This window comes from Myotis myotis, unplaced genomic scaffold (genome assembly GCF_014108235.1).
Source record: "Myotis myotis isolate mMyoMyo1 unplaced genomic scaffold, mMyoMyo1.p scaffold_m19_p_1, whole genome shotgun sequence".
NCBI lineage: Eukaryota > Metazoa > Chordata > Mammalia > Chiroptera > Vespertilionidae > Myotis > Myotis myotis.
This window is the reverse complement of record NW_023416313.1, coordinates 222,641,739-222,659,223: the sequence shown is the minus strand read 5'-3', so window position 1 is coordinate 222,659,223 and position 17,485 is coordinate 222,641,739. Positions and strand designations below refer to the sequence as shown.

At 57.0% G+C, this 17,485-nt stretch overlaps 1 protein-coding gene across 2 annotated transcripts; it reads left to right on the top strand.

Annotated features, from left to right (window-relative positions):
* The first annotated feature begins 9,553 nt into the window (after nt 1–9,553).
* On the top strand, nt 9,554–17,091 carry BDKRB1 (bradykinin receptor B1). 2 transcript variants are annotated; one of them, XM_036317802.1, is made up of 2 exons: nt 9,554–9,735; nt 15,537–17,091. In XM_036317802.1, the coding sequence occupies exon 2, from the start codon at nt 15,545–15,547 to the stop codon at nt 16,610–16,612; it is 1,068 nt and encodes a 355-aa protein (XP_036173695.1). In that variant the 5' UTR covers nt 9,554–9,735; nt 15,537–15,544; the 3' UTR covers nt 16,613–17,091. The 2 variants fall into 2 exon arrangements, with proteins under 2 accessions (XP_036173695.1, XP_036173685.1); XM_036317792.1 differs by having other exon boundaries at nt 15,477–17,091.
* Nucleotides 17,092–17,485: the final 394 nt, after the last annotated feature.

Genomic DNA, 17,485 nt, shown 5'->3' with positions numbered 1-17,485 from the left:
GTGATAGCGATGATGATGGTGAAGGTGATATTGATAATAATGGTGATGGTGATGGTGATGGTGATAATGGTGATGATGGTGAAGGTGATAGTGGTGATAATGGTGATGTGATGATGAAGATGATGAAGATGATGGTGAGCGTGGCAATGGCACCCTCTAACAGGAAACCCTTCCGTATGCTCCACTTCTCCTGAGATAGAGTTCCACAGCCATAACGTGGTTTGCAAGAGCTGCCATGAGCGGAGCCCTGCCTGTGTCTTTCCCTCTCTCTGCTTCCTGGCTCATGCTCTACCCTCCAGCCATATTGGACACAAATGTCTGGACAGAGTCCGACAGAGATTCCAATCCGCTCCCGGTGCCCCCACTTCCCGCCAGCTGCACCCTCAGCATCAGCCTTGGGCTTGGAGAAAGTTGCCCACAAGGGCCCCAGGGAGCCCACTCATCAAGGGACTTTGTTCCCAGCCACAAGCCTTTCTCAAGTGAGACTGCAGCCCAGAGGGAGCTGCGCCAGGGGATCTGAGCAGGTGGAAATGGGCAGGGAGGACCTCCCTCTCGCCTCCCCCACCCCAGCCAGGCAACATTGACGGCCCGCGACTCTGGCCCCTCCTTGGCCCCAGGAGGCTGGTGCGATGGGAGAAGCCCAGGTGGGCCTCCGGTGGACTCAGAACCGAAAATGGGCCCAGCTCCCGGGTCTGCCCCCTGGAGCCAGCGAGGCCTGGGCAGAGGTGCAGACTGAACATAGGTGACCTGATGGGAACTCGTGGCTACCGTTCAATCATGAAGCCCCTTGGCGCAGCCTCTGGGATTTGAGAGGTGACGTCTCTATGCGTCACCCCAGCAGTGTGCTCCCCTATCTCCTGTTACTCAATCCCTAAGCCCCCGGCAGAGGCTCACACAGCTCTGGCCTCGTGCCGCCCCCGGGAGGATGTGGGGGTCAGGGGTGAGCAAGGAAGTTGTGGTTTAGCAAGAGCCATGATTGAGGGGCTAACGGTTTGTTTGTGGGTTTTGGCTGCGGTGAAAGGGGCCCATCAGAATGTCTCACCCTCAGCTGAGCTGTTTCAGTCTTGACCCCCTCAATCACTCCGGCCCAGCGAGGGTGCCCTGGGACCCGCCTGCTCTCAGAGGCTGTGCCTTACCGGAGGGGTGCGAACCTCTGAGAAAGCGCTCCAGGTGCCTTTCGGCTGCTTGCACCCCGACAGGCGGACTTGGCATCCCCCGGGCCTGGTGAGCGTGAGCGCTTGCTTCCCCGAGATATTTGAAAGCCGCTTCATGGCACTACGAGTCATAAGCGGGGGAGTTGGCCGGCGGCGTTGAGGATTCACAGGGCTGTCTGGCTCCAGGACACATCCGTCTCCTCAGGCGAGACCCCACAGCCTTCCACAGCCACTCCATTCCTCCCTCCCCACCGCCTCCTCTGTCTCCAGCTTCGCCTGTTCTGGACGGTGCACGAAGCTGGGATCACTCCCTTTCTGTGTCTGGCTCCTTCCCTCCGGCGTTCACCGAGAGGCCCGAGAGGCAATGTTCAGCAGCAGGGGAAGGGCCCTGGAGGCCAGGCCTTGAGTCCTTCCCAGGCCACCTACTCACCGCGTGCCCTTGGCCAACCCCATGACTCACCTTCCCCCACCCTGGTCTTTGGCCTCAGTTTCCTCAGCTGTAAAATGGGCAGATAACACACTACGTATGCCTATCTCACCCGGAACAGATGGCTCTGGAGAGGGGGCTCTGTGAACTCTCAAGGCAACACCAACATGCCTGGCTGCCCTGGGCTGGGGCCAGGTGCCGGCTCTCACCCCAGCTCCGCTGGTCCTGGCTGTGGGGAGTGGCACGAGGCCAGTTAACTTCTCTCAGCTCCTGGTGTCTTGCCTGTACAATGAGGATCTGGGTGTCACGAAGAGAAAGTGAGATAGAGTGTTCTCACGGGTTGGATTCTGCTCCCTCCCTCCCCCCAGCCCAGCACCCCCCACTTCAGGATGGGCCCTTATTTGGGAACAAGGTCTTGGCAGAAGTAATTAGGCTGAGCTGCGGCCACACTGGATTAAGGTGAACCCCAAATCCAATGACTGGGGTCTTTATTAGAAGCGGGGAGGCACACAGAGACACGGGGGGGGGGGTGGGGGGGGGGAGATTGGAGGGATGCTTCTCCAAGCCAAGGGACAGCAAGGGCTGCTGGAGCCCCGGAAGCTGGAGGAGAGGCAGGGAACGGAGCCGCCCTCAGGGCCGCCAGGAGGGGCCGCCCTGCCCACCTTGACTGTGGACTTTGGCCTCTGGGCTCGGGGAGTGAATGCCTGTGGTTTCAAGCCTCCCCACGTGGCCCTTTGAGACCATGGGGTGTGTTACTAGTCTCGGGTGCATGCCCCCCCTCCCCCCCGACATTGCCCTTCTCCCCCAGTGGAGAGGGGCCCAGTGCTCCCTCAGGTCCCTGACGGCCAGAGCTGCCAGCGGCTGACGACTTCCTGGGAGGGAGGGAGGGGCGCCCTACAGAGCTGCGGAGGATTGTTTCAGGAGGAGCCATACGGAGAGGCCTCCCCGAGGTCACCTGGCCCGTCAGGCTCTGGGAGGCTGCACCACAGGCCGTGGGCTTACTGCCCATCTCCGACTCTGGGCCGGGCTGCCCTTCTCTCTTCCTCCCCAGGCCGGCGAGCCAGGCTGATTCGGGGAGACTCAGAGGGGTTCGGAGGAGGCCACAGGCCCAGCTCCTGGCTTCCGACAGCAGCCCCAGCCCACCTCGGGAGGCTGTTTCTAGATGGCCCGGCGAGCCGGCTCCCTCCACGTGAGTCACTGCGCGGCCCCCCCAGGGGCCAGCAATGCACCTGCTTCTTCTCTCCAGGCCTGGCCACAGCAGAGGGTGGCGTCACCCCTCCCGCTGACCCCACCGCTGTCTGTGGGGTCCAGGAGCTGGCTGCTGGCCCGGCCCGGCCACAGGTCCCAGATCTCCTGTGACTCCCACTCTGAGAAGGTTAGGAAACTAGGGATCCACTGTTATGCCCAGATTTCAAGATCCCCCAAGAAAGACCACCAGGGAGCCGGGTCCGATGCAAGAGCATAGAGTCTTTTATTCAAGCTCGGGCTTGGTCCTCCTCTGCCTCCATTACTGGATGCACGAGAGAGCCCCGAGTCCCAAGAGAACAAAGAATTTATAGGGCTTGGGGAGGAGGGTGGAGGCACTTGGTTGGTTCCGGTTGGTTGAGTGAGGGCCAGGGGCTAGTTTCCCTTGCTTTCCTATTGGCCGAGATAAGGGCAGGCTGAGTAACTGATACATTCTGTGGCTTTCCTGGGAGAGGAGTTAGGGACACAGCTATCAGTTCCTTTCTGTCCTTTCACTATCAGTTCTGTTCTGTCCTTTTGTTAGGGACACAGCTATCAGTTCCGTTCTGTCCCTTCACCACAAGGTGGAAGGAAACGCTGTGATGGATTTAAACCCTGGCAAGGTGGCTCTGCGGCCTAGACCTGCCCACTGTGACGTCCAGACCAGACCAGCAGATTCCTGCTTTGGAATCTCCAAGAAACGGTGGACATCATCATGAGCATGTTCAGCTCCCTGGGCCCAGCCCTGCTTTCGTGGCCGCGCTCCCGATCCTGGGCACCAATGTGACTTCGGGCACCAATGTGACTTACGGGCACCAATGTGACTTACGGCACCAATGTGACTGATGGCACCAATGTGACTTACGGGCACCAATGTGACTTACGCTCAAGAGAAGGCGCAGCAGCTCCATCCGTGAGCTGCTGTTTCCAAGGAAAACTAACTTCAGTCCTTCCCTGCGTTTTTGCTGTACGCAGGGCCAATGAGGCCTCTGAAAAAATTAATAGGAGGTTTTCCATGGGGCCACGTGCGCCAGACTGCACAGAGAGAGGCATCAAACTGGGAAAGGCTACCTCATCACACACAGGCTCCTGCTGTCCCGGGAACCTCTGCGAGCCCTGATGGTGACGGTCCACACACGGACTTATCTCCACAGCGGCTCACAGCAGGCAGGGCCGGTGCCCAGGTGAGGAAGCCGAGGGCACACTGAGGTCAGAATACTCCCCAGACTGCCTCTCTCCGAGTGCCATATACATATATATATATATATATATATATATATATATATATTTGTGCACCAGTGGGGTCTCTCCGCCTGGCCGGCGATCTGGGCTGAGCAGGACAGTCTCGCCCAGTCCCAATCAGGGTCCATCGGGCCGGTGACTGAGGAGGGACCACGGGAGGGCTCCAGGACATGTCTGGCCCCGTCTTCCCCAGTCCTGATCTGCTGGACCCCAGCAGCAAGCTAACCTACTGGTCAGAGCATCTGCCCCCTGGTGGTCTGTGCACGTCATAGCTACTGGTCAACCAGTCTACTGTCTGCCTCCTGCTGGTCAGTGCACATCATAGCGAGCAGTTGAGCGACCTTAGCATATCATTAGCATATTACCCTTTGATTGGTTGAATGGAAGATGCTTAGCATATTAGGCTTTTATTATATAGGGTATATATATATAGTTGATTTCAGAGAGGAAGGGAGAGGGAGAGGGATAGAAACATCAGTGATGATAGAGAATCATTGATTGGCTGCCTCCTGCACGCTCCCCATTGGGGATCAAGTCCACAGCCCGGGCACGTGCCCTGACCAGGAATTGAACTGTGATCTCCTGGATCATAGGGAGACGCTCAGCCCCTGAGCCACACCGTCAGGCTCTCCGGTGTCTTACAGACGGGCCGGCTCCCTCTCTCCACACCTGCCTCTCAAGAAGGCCTGGCTTGTGGCTGGACCTGACCCCCCTGCCCTGGCCCCCGGCTCTGTTAGCTCATCACTTCCCTAAGAGGAGGGTCTGGTGAGGCCACTGCCTGGTGAGAAAGCCTTCAGCTTCCAAAGCATGGCCCCCGTGGGGTCAGAGGCTGGAACCCTCCTGTCCTCGGAAGCCCGGGCCCAGCCAAGAAGGCACCCAGAGCCCGCCTGGCAGTGAACGCCGCGATGCCGCAGGGCAGCGCCCGCCGCCGCCTGCACGCCCAGGTCACACTTGGGTCGCCACTGTCCCCTGCAGATGGCAGGTGTCGGGCTCAGTGAAAGCTTCCTTAGGAGTTTATGTTTATCCCCTCGCGTCTTGGCGCCTCACTCTCGCCCAGCCTTGCCCGCCCCTCCGTGCCTGCTCTTCCACGGTGACCTTTGCACACTCGGCTACAAATGTGTGCTGGCTCCCCTGCCTGACACCAGAGCGTGTGCAGCCCTGGGAGACTCCAAGCCTCCCTCCCTGCCCTCCTGGCACCCAGCCCTCCCCTGGCCCACGCAGGTGCTCCCTCCGTGTTCGCAGAATAGAGGGATTCCAGGGACCTGAGCTCCGAGGAGCAGAGGGGCACGGCATGCGGGACGGGAGTGGGGGGTGGGCATCCGGCAGGGAGACGAGCGGGCAGGTTGTTTCTAGCCAACGCTCTCGGGAGGGCGGGTGCGGATGCCTTGGGAGCCAGGGAGCCACCCTCTTGGCCGGAGCAGAGGACACTGGCTCTGGGGGTCACAGCAGGGCCGTGGAGGAGTCTGGGAATTTGCCATTGTCCTGTGAAGTGGCAAAACCCAGGGGCTTCCGGAATATTAATCCAGCACAAGGACAGACTGAGGGAAAGTCACAAAGCAAGGATGGGGCCCTGGCCGGTTTGGCTCAGTGGATATAGAGCATCGGCCTATGGATCGAAGGGTCCTGGGTTCAATTCCGCTCAAGGGCACGTACCATGGTTGCAGGCTCCTCCCCCACCCTGGCCCTGGTCGGGCCTCGTGCAGGAGGCAAACAGTCGATGTGTTTCTCTCACATCGATGTTTCTCTCCGTCATTCGTCTTTCCCTCTCTCTTCCACTCTCTCTGAAAATCAGTGGGAAAATATCCTCAGGTAAAGGTAAAGAAAGCGGGGAGAGGGGGCTGGAGCCCTGTGCAGACCCACTTGTATGTGAGCGTCTAGACCAGGGGTGGGCAAACTTTTTGACTCGAGGGCCACAATGGGTTCTTAAACTGGACCGGAGGGCCGGAACAAAAGCATGGATGGAGTGTTTGTGTGAACTAATATAAATTCAAAGTAAACATCATGACATAAAAGGGTACGGTCTTTTTTTTTTTAGTTTTATTCATTTCAAACGGGCCGGATCCGCCCGCGGGCCGTCGTTCGCCCACGGCTGGCCTAGATCCTAAGAGGGGAAGGAAGGCCGGACAGGTGAGAGGCCCCAGCTGGGCCGAAAGGAGAGTGAAGCCTTGATCCTGCAGAGAAGCGGCCGCTGGACCCTGCATGTCACCCGGGGGCTGCGGCCGTGTGTCCCCAGGCTCTTCAAACTCCAGCTCAGCTTCCCTTGAACGTGCATCGAGCACCGCCTGAGGCAGGCACAGCCTGAGCAGCCGTGCCTGGGGAGAGCCAGGCTGCCCGAGCCCCAAGTCTTTGCATTAAGAACAATCCCAGGCAGCTGGCCTCCCCCACCCAGCTGGCCCAGCACCCTCCTTTCTGGACAGCACCCCTGGGTCCCCCCCCACCCAAGGCCCCTTCCTGCCTCATAACTGCCTCTGAGCTGATGTGTCTCCTCACACGCTTTCCCCCAAGTCCCCAGCGCCCAGGGGACTTCAGTCACTGTTGTCCCTCACAGACAGGGGGCTGTGGTCCCTCGGTCCCCAGAATGCAGGTTCCAGCTCTCCCCTCCTTCCCCCGACAAGGTCTGTTTCCCATTTCACATCCCCGTGAGCAACAGTGGGAGCATCCATGCCCTTACTCATCGACGTTACTTTCCATTCCTCCCACGGGTGGGGCCCCCACGGCCTTGGCAAGGCGGCCACACAGTCATTTTCCCAAGACCGGCTTACTCAGCCGCTGGCCAGGGGCACGCGGGCACCGACAGCCCCGCCCACCCGCCTGCCTTGCTCATAGGCTGGCCTCCCGGGGAGCAAAGCCCAGCCCAGCCCTGCACCCCAGCCATCCTGGCAGCCACCCCGTCCAGCAGCAGCCGGTGTCCTGGTCTCCACCGGGGAGTATGTGCCTGGGAGGAGACACGGCCTGAGAGCAGCCCCTCCCCATCCTGTCCAGTGTAAACTCACATCGAAGGCGGAAAAGCCCACCGCCTTCTGCAGGAGGCAGGGGGCTGGCTGGCAGGACCCCAGCCTGCAGTGCTGACTAGAAAATCCCGGGGTTCAGGAACTTTCTCTGCTTAAAATCAGCCCCAAAAGGACGGCTGGCACTTGCCGAATATCTGTGTGACCACAGAAGTCCCAGGTCGCTTCTGATTCTGCAAAGATAGGTCCCAGTTTCCTTCCTAAATCAATCACATGTGCTGCGGATCCTTGAAGTCCCCACCCACCCACCCCACCCCCACCCCCACCCCCAATGTCCAGAAACAGGAGAAAACGGCTAGAAAATCCAAAAGTATAATCTGCCCCCAAGGGGGGGTGTCAGAAAAGGGAAACCCCACGAGAAGGCCAGATTCTGGGACAAAGGGGACTTTTTCTGCTCCAGGCATGTTGGGTTCACAGTGACACCAACAGTGCAAATCGAGGGTCTGGGAGTCAGGACCAGGTGTTGGGGTGGGGGGTGGGGACCTGAGATTTGGGGGCATCACCTCTCTGGAAGCCCTGGTGTGGACACCTTCTGCATGAGGGAGGAAGCTTGAAATGTCTTACTCTTTGTTTTTTTCAAAGTGAGCTTATCTATACTAATAAAAGGGTAATATCCTAATTAGACCAGGTCGACCGGACATCCTCCTGACATCCAACTTCCTTCCGGACAGTTAGGGGGGGGACCAGGCCGGCAGGGGGGGCAGTTGGGGATGACCAGGCCAGCGGGGTGGGGGGGAGATGTTTGGGACAACCAGGCCAGTGGGGCGGGGGGGGGGGGGGAGTTATGGGTGATCAGGCAGGCAGGCAGGTGAGCAGTTGGGAGCTAGCGATCCCAGATTGTGAGAGGGATGTCTAACTGCCGGTTTAAGCCCAATCCCCAGGATCGGGCCTAAATCAGCAGTCACACATCCCCCAAGGGGTCCTGGATTGGAGAGGGTGCAGACTGGGCTGAAGGGACCCCCCCCCCACCCCCTGCACAAATTTTGTGCACTGGGCCTCTAGTTTTATATATATACTAGAAGCCCGTTGCACGAAGATTCGTGCAATAGGCCTTCCTTCTTCTGGCTGCTGGCACCAGTTTCCCTCTGGCACCCAGGACCCAGGCCTTTGGTTCTCGAGGCTTGGCTTCTCTGCTGAGGCTGCAGTGAGGCTTCAGTCTTCAGTCTTCAGTCTTCAGTCTTCACTCCAGCCTGAGCCTTCAGTCTTTGCTCCACGCCTGCGTATGCAAATTAACCGCCATCTTTGTTGGGTTAATTTGCATACTCATCTGATTGGCTGGTGGGTGTAGCAGAGTGACACCAATTTGCATGTTTCTCTTTTATTAGTGTAGATTTTATTGACTTCAGAGAGGAAGGGAAAGAGAGAATAATTGATTGGCTGCCTCCTGCACGCCCCCCACTGGGGATCAAGCCCACAAGCTGGGCATGTGCCCTGACCAGGAATGGAACCATGACCTCCTGCTTTATGGGTCGACGCTCAACCACTGAGCCACACTGGCCAAATGAAACGTCTTACTCTTTAGGAGCCCAAAGAGAGGGGGTTCAGTTAAAGGATCTCAAGGCTTGGCCCTCAAAAACAGCCAGAAGTGTCTTACTGCCCTGGACACGAGGCCTTGAGTAGCTCAACTTGAAGGATGGATGCGGCCTCGCCCAGAGCAGCCCTCACGGCTGCCAGGAGGCTCAGGGAAAGCACATCTAATCTTGCTCAACCCGGCATGAGTCAGCCCGTTCCTGGCTCGCTGTTTGTTTAATGGGGTCCGCACTGACAGATTCCTGGCCCTGGATCCCACAAGACCCAAATCCCAGCGGGGACTTTCCAGCGGCGCCCACCGAAGCCGCTGCAGATCCCCGGCCCTCGGAGTCGGCTCTCGGCGTCCGCGGGCGCCTGAGGCTCTCGGGCACTCAGGGACGCCAGTGTGTGGGGTTGTTTGTGTTTCGGGAGCGTGGTGTCCTTGCCTTTTTAAAAGTGTGGGGTTTTTTTAATAGATTTTATTGATTTTTTACAGAGAGGAAGGGAGAGGGATAGAGAGTTAGAAACATCGATGAGAGAGAAACATCGATCAGCCGCCTCCTGCACACCTCCTACTAGGGATGTGCCTGCAACCAAGGTACATGCCCTTGACCGGAATCGAACCTGGAATCTTTCAGTCCGCAGGCTGACTCTCTATCCACTGAGCCAAACCGGTCAGACAGAGCTAAAAGTGTTTTTAATTTGTGTTTCAGTCACAGTTGACATCCAATAATCCAGGCGAATATAGTGCTTAGCCATGGGTGTGCCTCCCCGAGCGGTCACCCTATGAGTTTGGCACCAGGCACAGTGGTTACGATATCGCGGACTCCCTCCCCTGCGCCAGCTGAGGGCAGTTGGCCAGGGCGCCCTTTGTGGGCAGGGTGGTGGCCGCCCGGGGGCCGGAGGTGAGGAGAGAGAGGAAGGTGAATCATCTCTCGCCAGCTCCGAAGTGCAAAGCAATTTTTCTTTCAAAACCACAGCTCGCTTCCCCCCGTCTGAAACACTTACTTTTTCGGCAACCCCTCCAATGACGTCATCGATGGAGCAGAGGTTATATAAGTCAGGCCACCCCGTTTCTCAGCGCTTCCCAGAACAGACAACACCTCCAGAGGCAGCTGTCGCCGTCCCGTCGGAAAACTCAGCCCAAGTCGCGCTCCGGCTCCCTTCCTGAGTAAGTAAAGGCCCGGCTTTCTTTTCCCTATGAGAGTGACATGTAGGAGGAGACCCATATCTCTCAGAGAGAGAAAAAAATCATTCTTTTACAGCTAAATATTGGCAGGATTTTCAGCTTTCTGTAAGCGTGTATATATATTTTTAAAACCATGTAAATCTAAGTCAATATGAGAGGCTTGTATTCCAGGCCTATTTTGGGTTTTAGCTGCTTTGCCAGAGGATGGGGGGGAGGAAGGGGAGCGCCGGGAGGTGCTGGCCGCTCTCTCTGCCCAGGTCATCGAGGGGCCTGCCCACGGCCTTTGGAGCCCCGCTTGGACGCTGGCCCCGTCCCTCAGGGTCACTTACAAGATTTCATAAGGGCCACCCAGGCTGGGTTGTTTGTGGTTTGAAAACGGCATGTCATTATGGGGCGGGGTGGCCATCCTTTAATATACCTAGTGCCTTACCATCCCTCACTGTGACGCTGCCATTCACGCGAAGAGCACGAGATTGTTGAACAAAGTCCCAGAGTGCCATGTGCCGATGTCAGAAATGCGCAGAATCCACAAAGTCCCAACAGCGGTTCTCACCCTGTGGGTCGCGACCCCTCTGGCGGTCGAACGACCCTTTCACAGGGGTCGCCTAAGACCATCCTGCATATCAGATTCATAACAGTAGCAACATCACAGTTATGAAGTAGCATAAAATAATTTTGTGGTTGGGTCACAGCATGAGGAGCTGTGTTTAAAGGGCCAGGAGGCTGAGAGCCACTGCTCTAGAAAGTACACGTGGCGTCTTGAGTAGACTCACCTTTGCGTTTTTCAAATGGGATCAAATGTTACAAACGAGAGCAATAGCTGCCGTTTGCCGAACACCTACTATGTGCCAGGCGAATATCAGAGCTGGAACTAAGCCGGGGAAGGAATTCTCTCCTCTCTGGCCAACTTTCTGTGAACGCAGGCAGCGGCGCGGCTGGTGAGATCCACCCCGTTCGCGATAAGCCCTGCTGAGCAGGCCCTTAGGCCCTGAACGTAACTGTCTGCAAAGTCCCTGTGGCCACGTAAGGTAACAACGTCCCTACAGGTGCCAGGGACTGGGGTGTAGGCCTCTTTGGGGCCATCACTCCGCCGCCCCTTCAGGCCCACACCCCAGCTCATCCTGGGGTCCCCTGGTGCCTGGGCAGCTTCTGCCTCTCACTGACCTGGGGGTCTCCGAGGAGGACACGGGAGCCAGGCCCCTTGCTGTCCACCAAGAGCCATCCTTTCCTGCCCAGGCACCCCCGCTTCAGAGGGGAGGTGGATCCCCTCCCGCATGGCCAAGGATCCCTGGAGAAGGAAAGGGAGAGGAGCTAAGGAGACACATCCCGGGGCTCTCGGCCTCCATCATGACTCACCCCCTTTCTGCGGGTCCTTCTTACACTCTTGGCGGTGAGGCGCCAAGGCTGCCGACAAGGGAGAGTCCCGAGCCCCAGGCCCTCCGGGATCCCCGCTCCCGGAATTCAGGGCCTCAGGGTCCCAGGGCATCCCCGACCTGCTTCAGCGTCAGGAGGAGCCGCAGAGGGTCTCGTGGAACCTTCCAGCCTCCTGCGACAGCACCGGCCGCCCGCCTGTGGGGAGCAGAGGCTGCTGTGCTCAGAGGGACCAGGTGCTTCATTGTCACTGTTACTCCGGCTGCAGCTGCTGCCGTTACTGCTGTGACGCTTCACAGCCCCGAGGGCCTTAGTGCGTGATCTCAGTCAAGCCTCACGGCGACTCTGCCACACGCACCCTTATTCCCACTTTACAGGCGAGGAAACTGAGACTCAGGAAAGTTCTTCGACCTGCCCAGACTCACAGAGGTGGGTTCCCAGGTTCCCTGGCTCCAGGCCCGGTCTCTTTATAGTCACAGCGTGAGGTGTAAAAAGGGCCTGGACCCTGAGGCGGACCGGGAAAAAGCTGTGTACAGAGGCCCTGGCTCATCTTGCCATGCGGACTTGGGCAGGTCATTTCACTTCCCTCGCCTCAGTGTGCTTGCCTGTACAATGGGCATAAGGACACAGCGTCGGGATCAGTTACCTAGAGTCCAGCACGGTCCCCGAGCCTCAGCACATCCACCCCAGGTGTGTCAGGGGTCAGGTCTGAGCCCCGGGGCTCACCTGGGGAGGAGATGGGCCGGGAAAGAACTTCCCCGGCCCGGGCAGAGGAGGGCCTGGAAGGAACACAAGAGCCCCATGGCAGTCTGTGGGAGCAGCTCGCACCCCTGTGTGCAGCACGGGGGGCTGCCGGGTGCCCCAGGCATCTGAGGGGGTAGGTGTGCTGGGTGTATTTGTCTCCTGTGGCTGCCGGCACCGATGACCACAAACTGGGTGTCTTAAAACAACAAGTGGGCTGTATCATATTGATGGAGTTGTAAAGTAGTTCAAGTCAAAAACTATTTTCAAAAATATTATGTATTTAACTGTATATATACATATATACACACACCCCAACAAATTGGTTAAGTTATATTAACAGATTTATTAAAGTAGTTTTAGTCTACAATTTTTTAAAAAAAATATTATGCCTCTAAAAGTATATGCATCCACATATTTTAAAGCAAAATAAACCCCCCTCTTTACGTTAATTAACTGAACAATGAAAAGTGACAAAAGCAAAATGATTGTTCTTGGTCCATAGCCATGGCCATAGCCGTGTCTGAGGCGTGCACTGACGCTGGTGTGTCCCTGTGTCCTTGGTCCATAGCCATGGCCCATAGCCGTGTCTGAAGCGTGCACTGACACTTGTATGTCCCTGCCATTTTCATGGGTTGCTTTTTCTTTCTACATGATTTTATATTTTCAGTTGTTCCATATAATTGCTGAGGTCTTCTTCAATTTTCAAGGTTAACACATTTAAATTAATGCCTTCCATGGATGCTCTTCTTGGACCAGAATATATTTAATTAAGAAAGTGTTCTCTCTGTAAGTGCCAAGGGGCCTGGTAAGCTCTGAGCAAATTCTGAGCAGAGATGCTCAGGCCCAGGGCTTTGCGTGTGGAATTATGTAAATTCTAGAAGCCCGGTGCACAAAATTAGTGCACTTGGGTCGGGGATGTCCCTCAGCCTGGCCTGCACCTCTACAATGTGGGACCCCTTGGGGGATGTCCAACTGCCGGTTTAGGCCCGATCCCACAGGGTCTGCTGGCTCCTAACCGCTCACCTGCCTGCCTGCCTGATCACCCCTAACCACTCCCCTGCCATCCTGATTGACGCCTAACTGCTCCCCTGCTGGCCTGGTTGCCCCCAGCTGCCCTCCCCTGCTGGCCATCTTGTGGTGGCCATCTTGTGACAATGTGAGGGTGGCTATCTTGTGGCAGCCATCTTGTGATGACGTGAGGGTGTCGTGCAAGGGCGTAAGGACCACCTAGGCTTTTATTAGTATAGACTAGAAGCCTGGTGCACGGATTCATGCACTGGTGGGGGGCCTGCAGGGATTGGCCCGCTGTGGGAGTGCTGCTCATCCCAGTCAGCCAAGTGGCTGCTCCTGCTCTGGGAGTGCCCTGACTACCAGAGGGCAGCTCCTGTGTTGAGCGTCTGCCCCCTGGTGGTCAGTGCATGTCATAGTGACTGGTTGACCGGTCATTCTGGTTGTTCCGCTGTATGGTCGCTGGGCTTATATATATATAGATTTCAGCCCAGATGTGGTCACTGCGAGCTGCCTGTATGCCTTAGTTCAGAGTTCCTTTCTTCAACAAATAGATTTACCACAGGAAACTCTTCAAATACGATTTATCATTTTGAATGCTTTGTCGAATTTGGATGCCACAAATCACAGACTTTCTCAATTTCATCTCTTTTCTGTGTAGCATCCGAATTGATCCCATTGCCAGAACTCTGCCCTACAAGTGGAGATGTTCCAAAGCTCGTTACAGAATTTGATTACGGGATTTTAAAATTAAATCTTGTGTGTCATTTGGGCTCTTATCACTTAATTTGATCACTTCCTCCCTTGCTCTTTCAGAAAAACACAATTTTAATTATTTTCTACCTAAAAGCATTATTTCCAAGATCGGCCATCTGCTGAAAGCCCTAAGAGCGGGTGCTTGGGCACTGCGTTTGTTGAGTGCCTCGATTAGAGATTTCCAGTTGATTTGGAATGAAATGCAGCCACGTAGAGATCAGCTGGAACAACCAGCCTAATAACATGGTAGGGCTCTTAGCCTCCACGTCTCCTCACACTGACTGAGGACGGGCAGCGGGAAAGAGCACGCGTGTTGTGTTTCTCTTCAAATCCACCATCGACTTCACAGAAAGTCTGCAGCCCGGGTGCTATGCTTTAAAATGGTGTAAATGGTGTCCCCTCCCACCCCCCTTACCGGGGTACCATATCGAAGAGCACTGGTGTGCAGGGACAGCTAGTGTGCGCGCCATGGCCTGCTCCGGGCCCATGTGTTCCATCACTCTCTTCTTGTGTTAGCGAGAACAGCAGTGTTCCTGTGACCCTGTGCCCACCCAAACGTGCGTGTGTGCGAGCATCACAGAAGGCGGCCCCTTTACCTCCAGCGTGAACAGTGCTAACTGGCCTTAGACTGGCAGCCCCCAAGTTTTCCCCAGAATGAGCTTCTGAAATTTTGTTTTGATTCCATGAGCCGGATGGAAGCATTGGATGACAGTTGCAGTTGACCAACTATTTTTTTAATATGTTTTTATTGATTTTAGAGAGAAAGGAAGGGAGAGGGAGACAGAGATAGAAATATCGATGAGAGAGGGACATCCATTGGCTGCCTCCTGCATGCCCCACACTGGGGATCGAGACCACAAACCGGACATGTGCCCTGACTGGGGAATTGAACCGTGACCTCCTGGTTCGTAGGTCAACGCTCAACCATTGAGCCACGCCAGCTGGACCAGTCCTTAAATTTGTGTTAAGCCATTCAGTCCTGTGGCTTTAAATACCACCTATGAGATTACAGCTCCCAATTGTGTCCTGTTACCTCAGGCCTGGTCTCTGAACACCTACCTGTCTTGTGTATCCAGTCGCCCCCTGGGCATCCTCACTAGATGTCCAACACACATCCCAACCCTAACATGCCCAGCAGGGAACTCCTGATTGCTCCCCCCCTCCCCGCCCCCCAGAAAAGCCTCCCCATCCGCACTCTGGCCGCTCCATTCCAGATGATGAGCTTTGTATCGCCAGGGGCTCAGACCCAGCGTCTCCTCCTCTCACGGCCGATATCCAATTCGAAATGTATCTAGACTCTGACCCCCATCTCGCCATCTCCCCCACGGACATGTTTATTCAGTAGGCACACCGTTATTGGCCCTCTCCATCTCTGCGTCTAGACCGTGAGCACCTTCGGGCCGGGGCCACTCTGTCCTGTTCCCTGAATCCCCAGCACCCGGCAAAGTGCCGGCACAAAGTAGAAGCTCGTTACGTGTTTGTTTGACGGCAAATAACAACAACATGGTTGCTAATAAGACTAATCGCCACCTTCTGTCGGGTGCCTCCTCCATGCCAGGCAACCGTGCTGGGCAGGATACAATGAGCTCTGGTTTTCAAAAAGAAAAAGAAAAAGTCAGTGGGTCTACGTGGCCCACACCCAGGGCTTGTGCCAGGATTTGGACTTGGGTTTCAAAGCCCTGGTCCTTTCCTTTCTCCCAGGATTTGGCAAGCTTCTCCTCTTAAGGGAACAGCTGATCAGTGTTCCACGCCGCGGGCCTCGCAGTCTCCGCTGTCACACAATAAGTGGACGCATGGGTGTGGCCACGTGGCAGTGAAACGTTATTTTCCAAAACCCTGGCCAGCTGGCTGCGCCGGGAGCTGTAGGGGAGGCTCCCGCGCCAGCTCCGTGCCGTGCATTGCAGGTCACTGGATGGCATCCCGGGCCCTCCTGGCGCTCCAGCCCACCAACCAGAGCCAGCTCCTGCCTCCCAACGCCACCTCCTGCGAGGACGATGCTCAGGAGGCCTGGGACCTGCTGCACAGGGTGCTGCCGACCTTCATCGTCGCCGTCTGCTGCTGCGGGCTGCTGGGCAACCTCTTCGTGCTGTCCGTCCTCCTCCTGCCCCGGCGGCGTCTCACCGCGGCCGAAATCTACCTGGCCAACCTGGCCGCCTCGGACCTGGTGTTTGTCTTGGGCCTGCCCTTCTGGGCCGAGAACATCTGGAACCAATTCCACTGGCCGTTCGGGGCCGCCCTCTGCCGCGTGGTCAACGGCGTGATCAAGGCCAATTTGTTCATCAGCATCTTCCTGGTGGTGGCCATCAGCCGGGACCGCTACTGCCTGCTGGTGCACCCCATGACCAGCCGGAGGCGGCGGCAGCGGCGGCTGGCCCAGGTCACCTGCCTGCTCATCTGGGCCGTGGGGGGCCTCCTGAGCGTCCCCACCTTCCTGCTCCGCTCTGTCAAGGCTGTCCCGGAACTGAACGTGTCGGCCTGCGTGCTGCTGCTGCCCCACGAGGCCTGGCACTTTGCGAGGATGGTGGAGCTGAACGTGGTGGGCTTCCTCCTGCCGCTGGCCGCCATCGTCTTCTTCAACTACCACATCCTGGCCTCCCTGCGCGGGCGGGCGGCGGTCATGGCCAGGGGCGCGCGCTGCGGGGGCCCCGGGGAGGGCAAGCCCACGGCGCTGATCCTCACGCTGGTGGCTGCCTTCCTGGTCTGCTGGGCCCCCTACCACTTCTTCGCCTTCCTGGAGTTTCTGGTCCAGGTGCGGGCCATCCGCGGCTGCTTCTGGGAGAACGTCACTGACCTGGGCCTGCAGTGGGCCAACTTCTTCGCGTTCATCAACAGCTGCCTGAACCCAGTCATCTACGTCTTTGTGGGTCAGCTTTTCAGGACCAAGGTGTGGGAACTCTATAAAAAGTGCACCCCGGGGAGTCTGACGGCCATGTCCTCGTCCCAGAGGAAAGAAATCCTCCAACTCTTCTGGCGGAATTAAGGCGGCCAGAGCCGAGGGGCGTGGCTGCCGGACACGACGGACACGATAGCGGCTGTTGCCCTAGGCTGGCGGTGGCCCCACGTAGCCAGGGCTGCAGCCCCTGGGCCCTGTGAATGATTTTACGGTAACAGGGACTTTGCAGATGCAACTCAACGAAGGGTCTTGAGATGGGGCGATGGCCCTGGATTATGGGGGTGGCCCGAGGTAACCACAAAGGTCCTTTTAAGGGAAGTGGAAGAGTCACAGAAGGCGATGTCACAACAGAAGCCAGAGGTTGGGGCAACACATGGAAGGGGCCGCAAGCCAAGGTCTGACGGCACCCTCTAGAGGCAGGAGCAGGCAAGGGAACGGATTCTCCCTGGAGCCTTGGGAAGGACGCAGCCCTGCAGATCTCCCTTCTATGGCCCCGTGAGACTGATGTTGGATGTCTGGCCTCCAGACACATGACATAATAAATGTGTGTTGTTTTAAGTCGAAAAGTCTGTGATCATTTGTTCCAGCAGCAACAGGAAATGAACACAAGTTTCCAGTAAGGATCTCTTACTGCATTCCCACCGTTTTCTAGGGAGACCACTAAGAGTGCAGAGATGCTATAGCTAGACAGCCTGTTCTCAGGCGCTTCCACCGATGTACACAGTTACGGTGTGATAAAGAGAAGGAGAGTGCACGGGCGCACACGCAGATCCGCACCCTGAGTCCTCAGAGGGGCAGGGGAGGGTTTCTCCTGAGGGTTGTCAGAAGGATGTTGTGATGAGAGAACCGTGAGCCGAGATGCACAAAGGGCAGGTCTGGGTACGTGGTCCAGGTGCGGGCCATCAAGGGACAGTCACGCCCAGTCTCTCCCCTGCCCTGCGTGAGCTGACCCTGACGTGC